Raw genomic sequence first — 18,474 nt, 5'->3', positions numbered from 1 at the left:
CCTCTTTCCCCCATCTGATACAGTCCCACCCTTAGGTTTATACATTTTCGTGCAGTTAATTATCTCCTTGATATTCACTACCCTTCCCCTTGCTTGGCCTTTCAAGGCTGTTGGATGTTTTCTCCTTTAAAATACATTCATCTGCTGATAAGCCTTGTCTAGCTGCCTGACTCAGGCCGTGCTTCCGCCCTGGCTTGCGTGCTCTCAGCAGTGAAGGTGTAGATATACGAGGTTATATGTGAGGATTTTTTTGTAAGGTCGTCCTAGTTATGTGCACAGATCATTGAATTCTTGTTGTCTTCATTCTCTTTCTCTCGCTGTGATAAACACTGTGACCAAAAACAACCTGGGGAGAAAAGGTTTATATGGCTTACATTCTACAGTCCATCAACGGAGGAAGCTAAGAGAAGAGCTCAAGGCAGGAGCTGATGAACCATGGAGGAGCACTGCTTACTGGCTTACTTAGCTTGAGATATATATACACATACACTATACAGTACATACATACACTATACATATACATATATATATATACATATACACATACATACATACACACGTACACTATACATATACATTTACATATACATATACACACACATATATATATACACACATACACATACACTATACACTATATACATACACATACACTATACATATACATAACATATATATATTCATATACATATATATATATATCATCACAAGCTCAGGGGCAGCAGCACTGGGCCTTACCACATCAATCATTAATGAAGAAATGTCCCATGTCCCACAGACTTGCCTACGGACAATCCAATGGAGGCATTTTTTCAGTTGAGGTTTCTTCTTCTCAGATGACTCTAGATTCTGTTAAATTGAAGAAAGCAAACAAAAAAACACCATGCAACATATTCATGGCGACTTCATGCCACCTCTCTCCGTCAGAGGAGCCAGTTCCCCATTCTTTTTGGGTGTCAACTTTTCTTCCCTTCCACGGTGGGGTTAAGCCCCACAGAGTCAGTCTACCTTCCAGGCATGTGCCTGTCCCAGTCTTATGAGATCCACTGGTGGATGAGAGCCACAAGGGCCCTCTGCACTCTGCTTCTCAGTATCACGTCTCTCTTTCCTTTTAAGAACAGTCGTTTTTGGATATGGGGTTCACTTAACCTACGTGACCTCATCTCATCGTGGTTATATCCTTCAAGACAGTTTCCCAGTATCAGCTACATTCACAAGGACTACTAGCTAAGGCTTCAGTGTATCTTTCTGGGCTGCTACTCACAATAGAGGCACCTAGAGAGAAATGAACATCAAGTATGAGGAGATAAAAGAGGTACGAGGATTCTGGGCCAGGACCCTTCTTCCTAAGTGCCATGCTGCGAACAGAGTCGACAGCCTTCAAACTCCTGACAAGCAGGCCAAATCAGGATGTACTGGAGGCTTTTTTACTCTGTGAGCCCATGGGATAGATTTAGCAGTTACTTTGAATTATTAATATGCATTACAGGACCTGCTTATTCAGGCATTTGCATTTGTTTCTCCTATGATGTTATTATTAGTCACCATAGCTGAAGAATAATTGGCTGTCATCATGACAGAGTGAGAGAAAGCACAGGACCAGCTGTATAGCCCAGAGCCCCAGGTCACCACCGGTGCTCTTAGAAATGGAGGGTGACATAGAAGTCACTCGCTGGGACATGAGACTCTTCTATGATTCTGACCTTCTTGTGCACCGAACTGTGCTGCAGAAACTTAGAAAATCAACAAGGCTCAATGAGGCTAGAAGTAAACACGCTCTCTATAGACCAGGCAGGGCAACTGAGGGTGAGCCGCAGAAGATTAGCCACCGCAGGGATACTGCAGTAGCTGGGGCTCTGCTGGGTGCAGCCAGAGCTGGGCAGAGTTGGTCCCTCCCGTGGCATAACCGGAGGTACCAGCACATCCACACCCTTCATGTGCAGGGAGGCCTCTGAGCCCCTCTCACACTCTTACTTGGCTTTGAAGCTTCACTCTGGTACAGTTTGGTTCAACAAGCTACTCTATACTAAGAAGTGAAAATTAAAAAAAAAAAAAAAGTTTGTACGTGTGCATGCGCATTCATGTGTTTGAGTATAAACACATGTGCTCCACAGTGTGCAGGTGGAGGCCATAGGACAATATTGGATGCTGGTCCTTGAAATCCACCTCGTTTTTTTTTTTGTTTGTTTGTTTTTTTTTTTTTTGGTTTTTCGAGACAGGGTTTCTCTGTGTAGCCCTGGCCATCCTGGAACTCACTTTGTAGACCAGGCTGGCCTCGAACTCAGAAATCCTCCTGCCTCTGCCTCCCGAGTGCTGGGATTAAAGGCGTGCGCCACCACGCCCGGCTTGAAATCCACCTTGAATAGTGTCTCTCATTCATCACTGTGGTCACCAGCTGGCCTGGATGCAACTATAGATTCCTTTGTGCTTCTCATCCTCCCACAGGAGTACAAGACTAAGGGCATGTGCTACAGTGTTCAGCCTTCTGTGGATTCCTGCAGTTGGAATCCAGGTCCTTGTGGTTATACAGAAAGCATCTCCTCAGCCAAGGAATGTTTTACACAATGGCATCAAAAATGAAAGCAGTAAAAATAATTAAGCATGGTTTCTCTCATAAGAAAGAAACAGTCTGATGGGAGAGACAGACCTCTTAGCAGTTAACGTCAGTGTAATTAGGAAGCATGCAGAAATGCGCCATGCGAAGGTGGGTAAGACAACAGAAGTTGTCTTGACCTGCTTTAGGGCTTGGGGGAGCGGTGTGTGTGTGTGTGTGTGTGTGTGTGTGTGTGTGTGTGTGTGTGTGGCTTCTTGGAAGAGTTGATCCAGATCCAAACCTGAAGGAGCCCATCTGCCAGGAAGAGAATGAGCTCAGAGTGCGTAGGTCAGGGAAGCATCAGGGCAGGCCTGGAGAGAAGGTAGGGTGTGGGATGTGAGGCTGAAGCCTGTCGAAGGAAACCGGAGATAGGAGTTTAAGGAAACCATCAGTGGAACGCCAACCTGTGATCTCATTTCCAGCAAAGGCAGAGTTCCTCCCCCAGGTTTCACATCCATAGGCCGAACCCACACCATAAGTCATGTATACATTTGTATCTGTTCTGTATGTACACAAGTTTCCATTCTTTCCTAAACTGTGGTACAGCGTGGTTGACATGACATCTCCATCATACTACCACGAGTAACTTGAGGGTGGTCATGCAGGTTTGTCCATCCCCGTTTGCTATATCCCATCCCTGCTCCCTTCCTAACGAAACTCTGTGGGACTTCTTTCTGGATCTTTCTGGATACGGGTTACTTTATGTGCAGGGTATTTCGTAATCTGACTTCTGATCTCATTATTCCATTTAAATTCTCCCGTCAACATCTTAGGTCACTTCCCCTCTCCCAAAGCCCGACTGCCATGGGTCAGCCTTTCTGGCTCAGCCTCTTTGCCTACTTGACACTGACAATGAGACACTCTTGACTGCAATCCTTCCAGCCTCTCTGTCCTCAGATTCATCCTCCAATCCCAAGGATGTATTTGAGATCAATCAATACTAAAGCGCGCTCGTCTTTCCTTACGGCTAAGATGCTCTATCTTGTCTGGGCTTTTGCTTGGGGGTGCTCTTCGCTTGGAGTTCCCTTATCTTCACACTCATCCCCCCCCCTTATCTCACCCACCCTATGCATCCTTTAAGACTCCATGTGAGGAATGTCATCTGTAGACTCCACTGATTCTGTCCCTTGGCTGAGTCTGCGACATCTCTGTACCTACATCACTGCTTTTATCAATGATCTTGTTTAAGGATCTGTTCAAGTCCCTGCCTTGTTATACACAGGAGAAAAGGGCCCATCCCTTGCCCCAGCGTAGTGCTATGCTTGGAACACAGTAGTCGCCACACTAATGTCTGTGAGATGAATGGATTCTGCCTAGGCAAATAAGAATAGAAGCAAAGGAAGATGAGCTGAGTGTTGAGGAGAGAGAATTGACCTAGAGAAAGAGCATTAAGGGAGGATGCCCTTTGGTATCTTGTAGAAGGTTCTTTAGAATCAAGCTCCAAGATGGGGCTTCTTAAGAAAGCCAGGGAAAGCCTAGGGAAAGAGATAAAGACTGGCTTTAGATACTCCGATGCTGGATGCTCTGAACATGACCTACATCATGAAGCTGGTCACCAATGTGGATCATTTGTTAGCCAGAGGTTTCCCTTGAGTGGACCAAGGTCATCTGAGTTATCACTGTACCACAGCCACCAAGACTGGAGATGAGGGTCCTTGTTGGGACAAGGACAATACCTTCCATACTTAATCATAGGAGACGATGGAGCTAGGATGGCGTGCTTGGTTCATTTGGGAAACAGAACTGTGGGGCACATAGGAGGTCCTAAAGAGAGGGTAGACATAATGGTTCCTGCCCCTCTGTTACTTATAATCTTACAGGTGAGGCAAAAGTGCCTATAATGAGTTGTCACTCAAGGCAGGCCATGATGGACACTTGGTGATGTGCATGTGTTTGATCTTGATCCAAAGTAGAGGGGAATATAAGAGAATTATAGCTATGGCATGCTGTGTTTGTCTAGGCAAGGGAGTGGTCATCTTGGCCATGGTCTGAGACTCACATAATATTGCTTTATTAGAGACGTATCGTGGGAGCACAGCCTGAGGATGAGAGAGATGTTGATGGGTGGTGAGTGACCTGCCAGGCAGAGGAACCCATAGAGTGAAGTCATCCTCCAAAAAATACCCCAATGGAATTAATACATTGGAGACTGCCTAAAATAAATCCACAGTAGAGCTAGAAATAGAAACATGGGAGTTCTAGGTTTTGGTATTTTATTCTCAACGTTAATTGAATTTTTATTATCCTCCCATTACCTTAGAGAAAACAATTTGAACTCCTGGGGGAAAATAATGCTGTATAAACAGAAGGCACTGAAATAAATAGGTATATTAGTGTACAAAGGATAGTCATTTAAGTTTGTTCAAATCCTAATAATAAGAGTTGACTGGCATAAACAGCGTTACACACAAAGCTCATGTTCTACCTGGGCAAGCTCCACGTGGGACGTGTCCTTCAGAAGACCAGTGACTAGGACGACTGAGGAATGTTTAGGCCAACCGGGCTGTTTGCTCTTCTCTTTGTCTCTTACAGGTCAACAATGAACGGTTATACCTGCCCCTGAAGTTAGGACAAGGGAAGATAAACATCTTTTCGTTCGGCTTTCATGTGGTCGTGGAGACTGACTTTGGCCTGAAGGTCGTGTATGACTGGAAGACCTTCCTGTCTATCACCGTCCCCCGAAGCATGCAGAACAGCACCTATGGCCTCTGTGGACGCTACAATGGCAACCCCGACGATGACCTTGAGATGCCCATGGGGCTGCCTGCACTGAGTATCAATGAGTTTGGCCAGAGCTGGGTGAAGAGGGACACCTTCTGCCAGGTGGGCTGTGGGGACCGCTGCCCATCCTGTGCCAAAGTGGAAGGTTTCTCCAAAGTACAGCAGTTGTGCAGCCTGATCCCCAACCAGAATGCTGGCTTTGCCAAGTGTCACAGCAAAGTCAACCCCACCTTTTTCTACAAAAACTGCCTGTTTGACTCCTGTATCGATGGGGGTGCCGTGCAGACAGCCTGCAGCTGGTTACAAAACTATGCCAGCACTTGCCAGACTCAAGGAATCGCAGTGACCGGCTGGAGGAACTACACATCCTGTTGTGAGTTCTCCTCCTATCTCTCTGTCTTGCTCCTCTTTGTTTCTGATTGGTGTGGGAGGCTGGTCGTCCAGCTCCATAGAAGTGAGGGCACATTGGGAAGACTGACTTTAGGATACGCACTTTGGAACTCAGCCCCATTACCTGAAACAGAAGGTGTAACCTCCTACAGTCTTCTTTCTTTCTTTGTAGAGAGGGATCAACACCACAGAATTGATGGGTTACCCTGGAGGATGGAATAAGACCACATATCTAAAGCACAGAATATCACATGCTGCATTTGAATGTCAACAACACAACAAAATGCTTCCCAGAGACTAACGGGGAAGAGTCAGTGGTTCTCAACCTTCCTAATGCTGCAACCCTTTGATGTGGTTCCTTGTGTTGTAGTGACCCTCAATCATAAAATTATTTTCGTTGTTACTTCACAACTATAATTTTGCTACTGTTGTGACTTGTAATGTAAACATGATATTCAGGATATCTGATATGTGACCGCTGTGAAAGTGTCATTCAACCCACAAAGGGGTCGCAACTCACAGGTTGAGAAACACTGCTCTCAAACCTAATGGGTCCATCATTACATATGTATGTATGTATGTATGTATGTATGTGTATTACATGTCATATATTAGCCTTTGTGGCTGTAGAACATGGCACGATATTAAAAACATTAGAAAAGGGAGTTAAGTTCATGGATTCAAGGCTCAACTTGGCCATTAAGGATCAGTGTAACCTTGAACTAACTCACTTGCCCTTCCTGCTACTCAGCTTCTTCTCTAAGGAGCAGCCATAATGCTGCCTGAACCATTTATGCTCAGAGACACTAGAAAGATCAAATTAGGTCATTGGAATCCTAGCACACAATACGTGTTAGGTGGTGGTATTATATCAATGGCTTACAGTGGTTAAACCCACTGCTAAATTCCCTATCAGCACAATTTCATTACTTCTTTACAATAACCCTATTAGACAAGGAAAAACTGAGGATTAAAGGAATTAAGTAACTTGAGTGAGGTCAAGCAATCTCAATGGCAAGGTCAGGATTTGACTCTCGCCCCAACCCATGCACTAAACTCGTGGACCACAGGAGAGTTAGCTAGAGTATTCGCCTGCATTCAGCATTTGCACATAGGAAAGAGTTGGGGGTGAAATAAATCAGTGAGTCTTTAGTCAAACTGCCATGGCCTATTTTCCTACCCCAGCCTCATTAACCATAGCACATTTCTTTGTATAAAAGGTCTGATTGTACAAAATGGCTACAAATCAATGCTGGACTCTCAGAGCTTTAAATAAGGGGCACAGCAGGCTCCACAAAGAACAAACTCTCATTTTCATCCTGGAAAAGGGAGATTTGGGTGCAGAGCTATTGTGGTTTAATGATCAGTTGGTCTGCATTCCACACACAGACGTTGGGTTCATGGAAACTGGGGTGGGCAGAAGAGGGAGGGGGAAAGAATCCAAGATTATATCATTCAAGTTCAGTTCTTGAGCAAGGAAGGTGGGGGACATGATGTCTGTGGGTGACTGTCCAGAAAAATCTGATGTCTTCAATCTCATATATCTATATGTATATGAGATATCACAATAGCTCTGCACCCAAATCTCCCTTTTCCAGGATGAAAATGAGAGTTTGTTCTTTGTGGAGCCTGCTGTACCCCTTATTTAAAGCTCATTCAATACATATATATTACACATATATATTACATACACACACACACACATATATGCCTTTAAAACAGTCTGGGGTTAGAGCAATGTCCAGGTCTCCTGGGGATTTACTGGAGTCAGTGCAGTGGAGCTGGCATGCTTGACTTCCTCTGAACCAGAAAACTAGGCTCTTGGCAGAGAGACCTCAGCATATTTGAGAGGGGAGCTGAACCTGGTTCTTCTTGAAGTCTGTCACAGGGATCTCTCTCTCTCTCTCTCTCTCTCTCTCTCTCTCTCTCTCTCTCTCTCTCTGTCTCTCTCCCCTTGCTCATTGGCTCCAATGCTCTGGGTCTGCTTAAATGGGATAGGCAGGGGGCTTGGGGGACAGACAGATATAATGAATGCCAAATGCTATCATGTCTAGCTGTGACAAACAAGGGAGCGCCTTAAAGGAATTGACAGCAACAAGAACTCTCCCCCAATTAATGGGCTTCAGCTTTTGACACTCATGGGAAGGAAAAAGAATTGAGTTAAGGATCCCTAGGACCACCGCCCCCCTATCTAAGGTCAAAGTTACTCTGTGACAGAGCTTGATTAGTGATAGAAGATATGAAGATGATGTCTCCTTTCTTCCAGTCCTCCACACCAGTAATCTGGTCCTCTTTCTTCTTCAAAGTTCTGCCAAAGCACTGGCTGTGTCCTGTGCACCTGGTTAACCTAGTCATGGAGACTTCTATTCATGGCACTGAGACTCAAGTCTGTCCCCCTCCACCTCAGCCTTGAATACCACCTCTCTGCTGTAGACCAACTGCCCCCAGCTTCTCCCCAGCTGACAAATTACAGGCAACAGGCAACTGAGAATGGTTCCCAGCGCAGAGTGGCTTATATTTTTCTTTTTTGGCATTTTGAAACAGGGATAAAGATCCAAAAGACAGGGTAGGTGGGAAGATGGTGGTTGTGAATAATAAAGAGAAACTAAAAACTAGAGAACAAACTGAAGATGGCATGTGGCCAGGGGAGGGGACAAGGCAAGGCTGCAGGTGGCTTAGCTCTCCCATTTGAGACATTCAAAAGAAAGCCTGGCCTGATGAGGTCCTTTGTATCTTAGGTGACTTTGATCTCTGGGAAGTTGGGGTCATCTAAAAGTTAACCCAATTTATTAGTCACGTGTTAGGTATAAGAATGGTACTTTCAGGGGGGAAAGGGGATTAAACCAAATTGCCCATTCGATGTATGCTTTATTGGTAACAAGGTAGAATGCCAATTTTTTTCTCAACAATATTGGCTGTTCTTATCAATGGGATAATTTATTACTCAATTGCCTTATTTGTAAATGCACTGAAAACCTCTCTACCCACGTTGAACAAATGGCCTTAGAGGAAAAACGAGAGATAAATTGTCTTAATTACTAACCCCACCTAAAATCCCATCAGCCAAGGCTGCTGTGCTAATTTTAGTTGCCCCATGAGGGTCTTGGAGCAGCAGATATTGAGAACATGGTAGAAGGCACAGATCACAGATAAGTGCTCCATAGTTCGCGCTGTTTGCCTGGCCCTGTTTAGGATGTAGCATGTGGACTTGTGGACCCCTTCTTGAGGGGGAGCTGAGAAGGAGGTAATGTTCATACAGAGAACAATTTGGGGAAATGGGAAGTGTGGAGAGAGAGAGAATTGCCCTACTGGGCGTCAAGAACTGCTGTCTCTCTGACCCATCTCTAAGTGCTTGGCAGCTGATCAGTGAAAATTGATTAGCATCATTGTTTTGGATATCCCTTCTATCAGACCTTAGCAACTAAGGATTTGTTTTACCTATTTCCTTGCAAACCCAACAAATGCTTGTTGATGAGTTTTAAAAAATGAATTGCTACAACAACTATTCCTATCATCAGCGATGTCGTCAAAACCATGGAAGCCCCAAGTACTTTGTTATTCATGGAAAAGAGAGGGGAGGGGAGGGGAGCAGGGGAGAGGAGGAGAGGAGGGGAGGGGAGGAGGGGATGAGCTAGCAGCTTACAAACTGTCTCCTTGAGAAGCTTACAAACTTCTCATGGGAAGAGAGCTTCAATGTCACCCCCACTTTATAGGGGGAGAAAAATGAGTTCAGAGAGCACAAGGAACTTGTGCAAGGTGACCCTGCCAGTTAATGGCAGAGCCAGGGTTCATAGCCAGGTCAGTCTGACTCCAGAGGGCTTGTCCATCCCATCCTAATCCATTCCACTCCATCGCTTTTCAGGGGATCTGTGTGCCCTGCAGTCCACACAGGCACAGTTTTAAGTAAGTCTACTGGTCTCAGCAAGAGCCATGTTCTTGACGACAGTACACACAAGCAGTCATCACTCTCCAGCTCTCCGAGGCTGGAGAATTTAGAGGGGGGGGGGTGTGAAGTAATAAATCAGTATTTAAAATGTGAAAATTTAAAATTTTCACAATCGGGTGTCTATTGGTCACCTAGCATGGTGTCAGTGCTGTTTGGATGCCAGAGAAGAATCCAAAGTCTTCCCAGATATGAAAATGGCTATATTTTACTGTTAATGCTCTATAGCAATAGTATTAATCAACTAACTAATACTCAGTATTAATAGTCTCCCAGGAACAAGTTAGCGAGCACAAGATAACAAGAATGTAAGAATGGTGAGAAGGGCAGCTGCAGAAAGATGAACAAGTCAAGGGGGGGGGGAGAAAAGAACACAGTGGTTCTCAACCTGGGGGTTGCGACCCCTGAGATCACATATTAGATGCCCTGTGTATCAGACACTGACATTATAATTCATAACAGCAGCAAGGTTATAGTTACAAAATTGCAACAAAATAATTTTATGGTTTTGCGGTCACCACAACATGGGAAACTGTGTTAAAGGGTCACAGTGTTAAGAAGGTTGAAAACCGCGGATCCTAATCGTTAGAAATTGTCAACCTGGTTTTGAATAACTTGAGGAAAAGGAATATTTATGTAATAAGTAGTGAAGAGATGTTAGGAAAATTCTCGGGGGGGGGGGGATAAGAGTTTAGTCTTTCTCTCATTTCCAGTACAAAATAAAATCCAGGCTGAATAAAGATTAAACATTTAAAAATCGAATTATAAAAGTACTATAATGAAACAAAGGAGTTTGCCCCGCCCCCAATCACACACACACTCAAAGCTATTAAGGAAAACTAGATAAATTTGACCTCGTAAAATTTTTTACATCTCTACATGGCAAAAAATTAATTTAAAAAAATACAATTTTTTAAAAAAGAAGCAAAGTCAGAGACAAGTGATGAATACTTTGTAATACATGTGACACACAAAAGTGTGTTTTTAATTTATAAAGAGCACTTACAGTCTAATAAGAGGAAACTTCAACAACACAGTGTATTATGGATGAGAAAAGGCAGTTCACAGGAGACAGAAAAAATGATTATAAACAAATGAAATGATAGCAAGGCTCGAAGAAGTGCAAAGTAAATGCACAGACAGCAGAAAGAGAGTTTCTTCTTTTACTTTTCACATTTCCAGAAGTCAGAAGCCCTGGGTTGTCACCATTGAAACCTCAGGAGACCAATTCTTCTTTGTTCCTTGGTGCAACCTCTTCACTTGCAGGGCAGCTCAGTGGGATCTACCAAAGACTTAAGGGGCTGGGAGCATAGCTCTGTGGCAGAGCAAGGCTTGGGTTGGAGATCCAGCACTGTAGTGGTAGTAGTGGCAGCCATGGTAATAGCCATGATGGTGGTGATGATGATGATGATGGTAGTGGGAGGGTGTACCTATCCTTTGGCTTAAAAATTCCACTTCTAGGACGTTATTCTATAGCCTAATTTATGAGAAAAATATATATACCATGATATTCATACAGAAGATACACACCATGAAGTGTTGTAAAGACAATAGTTCCAGAAATGGAAGAGATGAGTGGAAGAAATGTTGTTAGGAAAAAGCAGGAGAAGGTTTGGCAAGGTATGGCACAGTTTGTAGATTATGCTCACATTCATGTGAAAATCCAAAGCTGTGGATAAGGTGCACACACACACACTCACACACACACACACACACACACACATACATGTGCCTATGTGCATAGACAATCTGTGCAAGAATCCACTGGAATTTGTTAGTATTGCATCCAGGCCATCTGTATTTTCTATGACCTGAGGGTGTTATCTTTTGAACTAACTAGACTTTTATATATATATATATATATATATATATATATATATATATATATATATGAATGACACTGTGGTAGTGCTTCTACAAATATACCCATGTATTAAATTCTTAGGACTGTGCACTCTACAAGGTCCTATTTACCACTCGATGAAAGATACACCCCCCCCAAACCTTCCATATATTATAGAGACATTTCCACATAAACGGTTGTTGTGCGTTTAGTATGCATTGATTAAGAGAGCAGCTGCTACAAAACTCTCAAGCAAGACTTGCTTTAATGATTGGTTAATTTTATTGATCACTATGTGACCAGAGTTCTTCTAAGTATGCAAATCCCTGTGCTGTTGGTATCTGCACTATGTACGCAAAGAAGCTGAGGCTCAGCCCCTAAATAGCCTGTCTGCATTTCGTACCAGAACTCAGCAGTATTCACCGGTCCTTTACCTGCCTTCCACAGACACAGTGCTAGATGCATCTCAGGGCATACATAGAACACACTGATTCAGGTCAAGTTGCCCACATGCACACACGCACACGTTTTTCAGAGACCATGTGGCTAACGGGTCTCTTGCTGATATATCGCTGGTTTAGACTAAAGGTTCTAGGGAGGTTCAGAGGGGAGGGTGAGTGGCATTTTGTAATAGGAAGAGGGCACTATCTCATGATTCTCTAAGTGGGACGGAGAGAATGGGGTGTTCGGGTAAGCAGGGTGTGAAGAACAGTATTGGTATGAATGAAGCCTGAGAGGCTGGGCTGGTGTGCAAGCCTTGTCTAGCCCACGTTGGGATTCCTTGAGGCCAGTGGGTTTCACAGTGGTAGGCAGTAGAGATCGCAAAAAGCCAACACTAAAGAGAGGACAAAGATTATGGGAGGAGACTCTAGCACCTTCCCTCTGCACACAGCAGCCTGTCGTTTAAGCAATAAGGAATCAGACAGAGGCTCTTCATAAGTGATGAGCGTGGGTGAGCCAGCCCCACACCTCTTCCCTCACCCCCTGCCTTCCACCTCCCTGAGCGAGGCTGGGAGAAAGCCATTTCCAGTTCCTTGTGACTTGACTAGTCCCTTCTGTTCCAGCGGTCACCTGCCCCCCTAACAGCCACTACGAGAGCTGTGTGAGCGTCTGCCAGCCCCGCTGTGCTGCCATCCGCCTGAAGAGTGACTGTAATCACTACTGCGTAGAGGGCTGCCAGTGTGACGCGGGCTACGTCCTCAATGGCAAGAGCTGCATCTTGCCCCACAACTGCGGCTGCTACTCCGATGGCAAATACTACGAGGTGGGTACTGGAGGTGGCTGGCCTCTTCCTCCACACCAGACTGGCTTCTCTCCAAGGCCCAGGGGGCAGCCAGAACTGCCCAGGTCTCCGGCTCCATGATGATGAATGAGCAGTATAGGTGACCTGAAGCTGAGAACGGAAGTAGTGTTCTGAGCATTTGGGATCTCCGCCAGACCCAGACCTCGGGCTCTGCGTGAGCAAGGCCTCCTCCTCTCACTCCTGTCTTTACGCCCTTCTTTACACTGCCTCCCTGTAAATCTTGCTCTGAAAGCTTCTGATGGGACTCTAGTTTGGAACTAGAGTGGTTGTGAATCTGACATTTGTAGCTGTCTCCGCTAAGGATGTTTTTAAGCAGAAAATATGGGGCTGAAGGCTGGGAGGAGTGGCCTTCCCTCTCCGGCTATTGAAGCTCCCACACATGTGCCGTTTGTCATCCTGATATCATTCCTAGAAAGGCCCCATGTGCTAACCTCTGGGCTTCATCCCACCCTTTGCTTCTCCCGGGGTGGGTTTGGAATGCTGATGAAGGGCCTCCATTCCCTCACACTCCCTAAGCAAACATATTGGCTTGCTCAATCATTTTGCTATTTAAATTTGGGGAGGAGGCAGTGGTAGGAATAGATCCCAGGTTCTCGAACACCCTAGGAGGCATGCCACTAAGCCTGTAATATTTAATGTGCGGTAACACCAAACTAAGAAAAAAACTTGATACTACAAGCTCCATAGCCAACAGATGCCATCTTTTAAGGTGCGGCTTCGGGTAGCCCAGGGGAGGGGCTGTGGCCTCCTACAAGAAGGTCTTTGGCCAGTCATTGTACCTCCAGCCCAATCTTCATTTAAATGTGCTTGAGTAGACCGTTACGGGGCATTGGTTGTGTGGAAGCCACATTGGTAGTGTGATGGAGGAGGCTGAGGAATTGTGTTCCCTGACTTAAAAATACCTATTCAGGAGAGAAACAAAAATTATGCTTTAAAGAAGGAAACAATTACAAAATAACATATCAACAAGTGAAAAATGATACCCTGCCGAGCCGATCAATTTTAAATGAAGGTGGGAGCGCTTGCCAGAAATCTAATTGAAGTGTCTGAACTGGAACTCAACTAGGCAAAAATAAATAATGTCTCCTTTCTGTAAAGATGCATTGACTCATTTGAGATTGACTGAGCTGCCTTTATTTGGGGAATAAATAAAAGAACAGAAACGGAGGCATTACGCTCGATTTCGTTTTCGTTGCAGAAGACATTTGGAGGTTATATTGGAGAGAACAGTAGAACCAACGAGAGGGCTTCTCAGAAGGGCTGGGACCCACGTTAACTCTTAGGAATGTCATTCGAAGGGAAGAGGCAAAACCGTGGAAGAAAATAGTTTGTGTTCTCCGCATCTGGACGCCATTATAACCAGGCTCCAGATTCAAAGAACACATTTCTAACCCTGCTCCTAGCCTGGCCATGACCCACATGGGTCTCTCAGCTGTGTCCTGTAGCTCTCCACAGGGATCCTGAGTCAGTGTGGCCGGAAGGAACAGGACTCAAGCTTGGTCCTAGCTCTCTCGCTGTTGGAGGAGTGATGTTGAACTGGCTGTCATTTCTCTGACCTTTTTGTTTGCCTATGGATGAACTGTGGCTCACAATGGGGGTCATCTGGATGCCCCGGGCTACTTGCCCAGCCTGGTACCTGGTACCCAATCCTTCAACGATTAGTGGTTCCTGTTTGTTATAAGGATGATTCTTACTCTCTTGAGAAACATTTTGTTAAATATATATATATATATATCCAGGCATTTTAATGAAATGGTGCATATAAAACCACTCAGAATCCTCCAGAAAGGCCCATAACAACCCTTGGCAGCTATTAGTACTGCAAGCATTATTATCTGCTTTTCATCAGAAAGTCAGTGGCTTTTGACAACAGTTTATATCTGGGAAGTGGCAAAGTCACAGAACCAATAATCCACATTCATTTGCCTCAATTCAAACAAGCTTGGAGGCTTTGTTTATACAGCAGATTTCCTTGGAACTAGAGAGAGAACACATCTAGTCATTAGCATGTAGGGTAATCACCCAGCTGTCATTGTCATGTCTAATTAAGGTAAAGAAAGCAGCGTGGGGCCAGATGCCTCCCTTTGACGCTGGTTCCACAATCAAGTTCTTGTGTGGATGGGCTATTTACCCCTGATCATAGCCACAAACATCGGCTTATTTTTCTCCCTTCCCACCAACGTAATGTCTGTGTTCTTATCAAACAGAGGCCAGACCAACCACTCAATTATTGTATAAATCTGATAAGAGAAAGGAAGTCAGTTCCTGAGGCTGCTGGGACCCTGAGTATGTTACAAATCTAGAAGGAGAGAGGACCTGACTTCTAATGTCCTCACTCTGAGGATGAATGACATCCTGCTCAGGAGAGCTTGCCCTCTGTTCACCCTTGAATCTGAGTCACAATCAGTCAATATGAGGGTATTGTTAAATCTGTGGTTAAACAGGAAACAGCGGCCAGACTGAATCATAGTCCTCTTTATGTATCTTAAAACATCTTCTCTGAATAGGACTGTCTGGTAAATTGATATAATTTACACATTTCTAATCCAAAAATCTGAAATCTAAAATGCTGCAGAATTTAAAGCCCTTTGATCACCGACCTGAAGCTATAAGTCAAGAAAAAAAATTCACACTATGAAACTTTGACACAAGATGTGTAAAATATTGCATTAAATTATCAGGCTGAGTGTAGAATGGATGCATGAGACATAAATGAATTTCATGTTTGGACCTGGGTCCTATTCCCAAGATATCTCATCATATATGTGCAATTACTCCTAAAAAAACTAAATATAAACTTGGCACTCATGACAAGGGATGTCCTGAAGGCACAGTGTGGCTGGATCTCTCGCTGTCTACTCATTGTGGTCCTCCATGTGGACGGCTGTGAGTGTTTCTCAATATTCCCAATGTAGAGCAACACAAGATTAAGAATATAAACTCTGTGGAGTAGAACTTGGTCTATACAATGTTGCCTGTCTCTGGAGGAATATAAAATAATGGTTGCTTCCTGTTAAAGACACACGGTGCTATAGGCATTTTATCACTTTTGGATCATCTTCTGAAGAAGGCTGAGGGCTGGGGCTGACTTATGAATGGCCTGACTCCAGAGCTTTCCTTTAGGACGATAGCTAGACACCTCACCTTTAGCGCACATACACCGAGATAGAGGCATTTGCAATCGAAGTAAATCAGAAATCAGCTGGAGTGAGGGACGTGCTTGGGAGGGTGAGTATTGGGAAATAAAATAAATGATTGACCATGCAAGTTGATTATCACTTTCTTTCGACCGGTCGAGATTTAAAGCACTGGCCTCTCATTCCCAAGAGATTTTAAATTTCATCCTAAAGTGGAGTCTATGTTTTTTTAGAAGCCTGATTCTCGCTCGGGCTGCAATGTATTTTTCTTCTTCACTCAGTTCCAACAGCTAGCTGCACATTCAGGTAGGCTCTGATTAGTTCAGCAACCCCAGCCATAAAGATTCCGGAGTCCTTGATTGAGACCAATAAAGTCTAAATTGCGTATTATTTGGCCTCGGAATTGCATCCACGGGATGAGTGAACGAAGGCAGCCTCCCTCTGCTCTCTAGGTGCTAACCCAAGCTGCATTAAAGGGAGGATAGGTTAGGTTTGGGGGTCTCCAACCTTGACTGCAGTCTGCGTTCATAGTTTAACTCTTCTATGACACTTCTCTTCCAGCCCAAGCAGCTATTCTGGAATGGGGACTGCACGCGGCGCTGCCGCTGTTTCAGGCGCAACTTGATCCAGTGCGACCCCCGCCAATGCAAGTCAGATGAGGAGTGCGCCCTGCGCAGTGGGGTGCGCGGCTGCTTCAGCACCAAGACCTCCTACTGCCTAGCGGCAGGGGGTGGTGTCTTCCGCACGTTTGATGGTGCCTTCCTGCGCTTCCCTGCCAACTGCGCCTTCGTGCTCTCGACCATCTGCCAGAAATTGCCAGACATCTCCTTCCAGCTCATCATCAACTTTGACAAGTGGTCCTCGCCCAACCTCACTATCATCTCACCGGTCTATTTCTACATTAACGAAGAGCAGATTCTCATCAATGATCGGAACACTGTCAAGGTGACAACTGGATTTTGAGTCTTACAAAATGAGCCAAGGGAAGCCGGGGTGTGGTAGCTGGCTGTTCGTTGTCGTCTATCCCAGATAACTGAGTTGAAGAATATTAATGGATTGCTCCAAGTATCCTTGTATCGGAGAACTGAAGCATGAAGCTCCTGTGGGTTTAAGAGTGGGCCACTGCCTCTGTCGCTGATGCTTCCGAAGGCAGGAAACTTAACAACTTAGGCTGTAATGGCATCAGGGTAGCAATCAAGCTCCAGGAGATATAATGGTAGATAAGTCAGCTTTTGTTCTGGATTAATTTCTAAAAGGCATCTCATTAGCTTTTAAGAGCTTTTGCAATTATTCTTGGCGTTGCCCACGTATTCTAAGATCAACCCTCATTTCTGCCATACTTTCTCTATAAAGAGAAGGTAAGCACTTGCCTGTGAAAGCAAGGACCTAAATAACGCCCAGCCAAGCAAATGCCTCTACTAGAGGCCCCACGGTGACCTTCCAACTGAAGGAAATGTTGAATTTATCTTAGATGGATTCCTCCTTGGAGCCATTGCCTTGGTTGGTTTTGCTTGTAAATACATGTGAAGGACCTACTTACCCACATAACTACTGTTTGCTTAGAATACCCTACTCACTCCACTTAGGAAGTATCTAACCTGCCCTATGAACTACTGAGCCCCAGTCAGTTACACCAGGCCAGTCACGTCAGGTTGACCCAAAAGATGGAGCCAGGCTCCCTCACAGTGAGCTCAGGTATGAGGAGAAAACCACACTGACATGTTCTGGAATACAGTGCCTCTCATCTGCCTTCCACCACCAGCTCAGCTAAATCTAGCACTCAGTGCACCTTTATTTAAAGAGTCATCAAATAGCTTAGTACACAGTGCCAGGCAAGAGGCTTGCTTCTTGCAGACTTAAAAGAAAGAATCTAGGTTTTACTGCTGGCTTTCAGCTTCCAGGAAAGCTGCTACTGTTTTCGACACTCTGATTCCTTTTGCAAATTGGCCAGTACAGACCCAGCTGCACTGGCCAAGAATACAAGAGAAGGCGAAAGTGACCATCAGGAGAGCCAGCCAGACACCACTGATGAATAACACCCTGAGTTAGCCAAAAAGTAAAGAGATTAAAAAAAAAGCCCTCTCTCTCTCTCTCTCTCTCTCTCTCTTTTAATGGAACAGCGATACTAATAACCAGAGGGGGGAAATCCAATTTATTTTGTAAGTACAGGAAAAGCATATTATATCCTGTCCCAAGGGCTAAGAAATGTTATAAAAAGCAGGAAAATGACAAATGCAGAAAATATTGTGTTTATAAGACATCTGGGAAGGCTTCAGGTTTGAACATTATAAACAAGGAAACCATAAACAGGGTAGTAGTCCCCAGGTCCATAGTAACCAGGTTGGACTCCCCTTAGAACAAGATTATGATGTCATTTTCAGTAATTGGTGGATGCTGATGTTAGTTTAACACGTACACACACAAATTTATCCACTCGCGGAGGGCAATCTGATTCTAATGGTTTCTTCTCTCTTAACTCCTATGTTCCCATAGTTTGCTTCCTGTGGAGGAAACAGAAAGTGCATTGCCTTAAATTTTAGCACA

The 18,474-nt window shown here is 44.6% G+C and overlaps 1 protein-coding gene across 2 annotated transcripts in view; it reads left to right on the top strand.

Annotated features, from left to right (window-relative positions):
- Tecta (tectorin alpha) overlaps positions 1-18,474 on the top strand; it is a 71,310-nt gene that overhangs the window by 35,647 nt on the left and 17,189 nt on the right. For both annotated transcript variants that reach the window (XM_021206961.1, XM_021206960.1), the window contains exons 12-14: positions 5,126-5,687; positions 12,555-12,754; positions 16,492-16,875. In XM_021206961.1, the coding sequence (XP_021062620.1) occupies positions 5,126-5,687; positions 12,555-12,754; positions 16,492-16,875 (1,146 nt within the window). The remainder of the gene's footprint in view (positions 1-5,125; positions 5,688-12,554; positions 12,755-16,491; positions 16,876-18,474) is intronic.

Source organism: Mus pahari, chromosome 10 (assembly GCF_900095145.1).
Source record: "Mus pahari chromosome 10, PAHARI_EIJ_v1.1, whole genome shotgun sequence".
NCBI lineage: Eukaryota > Metazoa > Chordata > Mammalia > Rodentia > Muridae > Mus > Mus pahari.
This window is presented reverse-complemented; position numbering and strand designations above follow the sequence as displayed.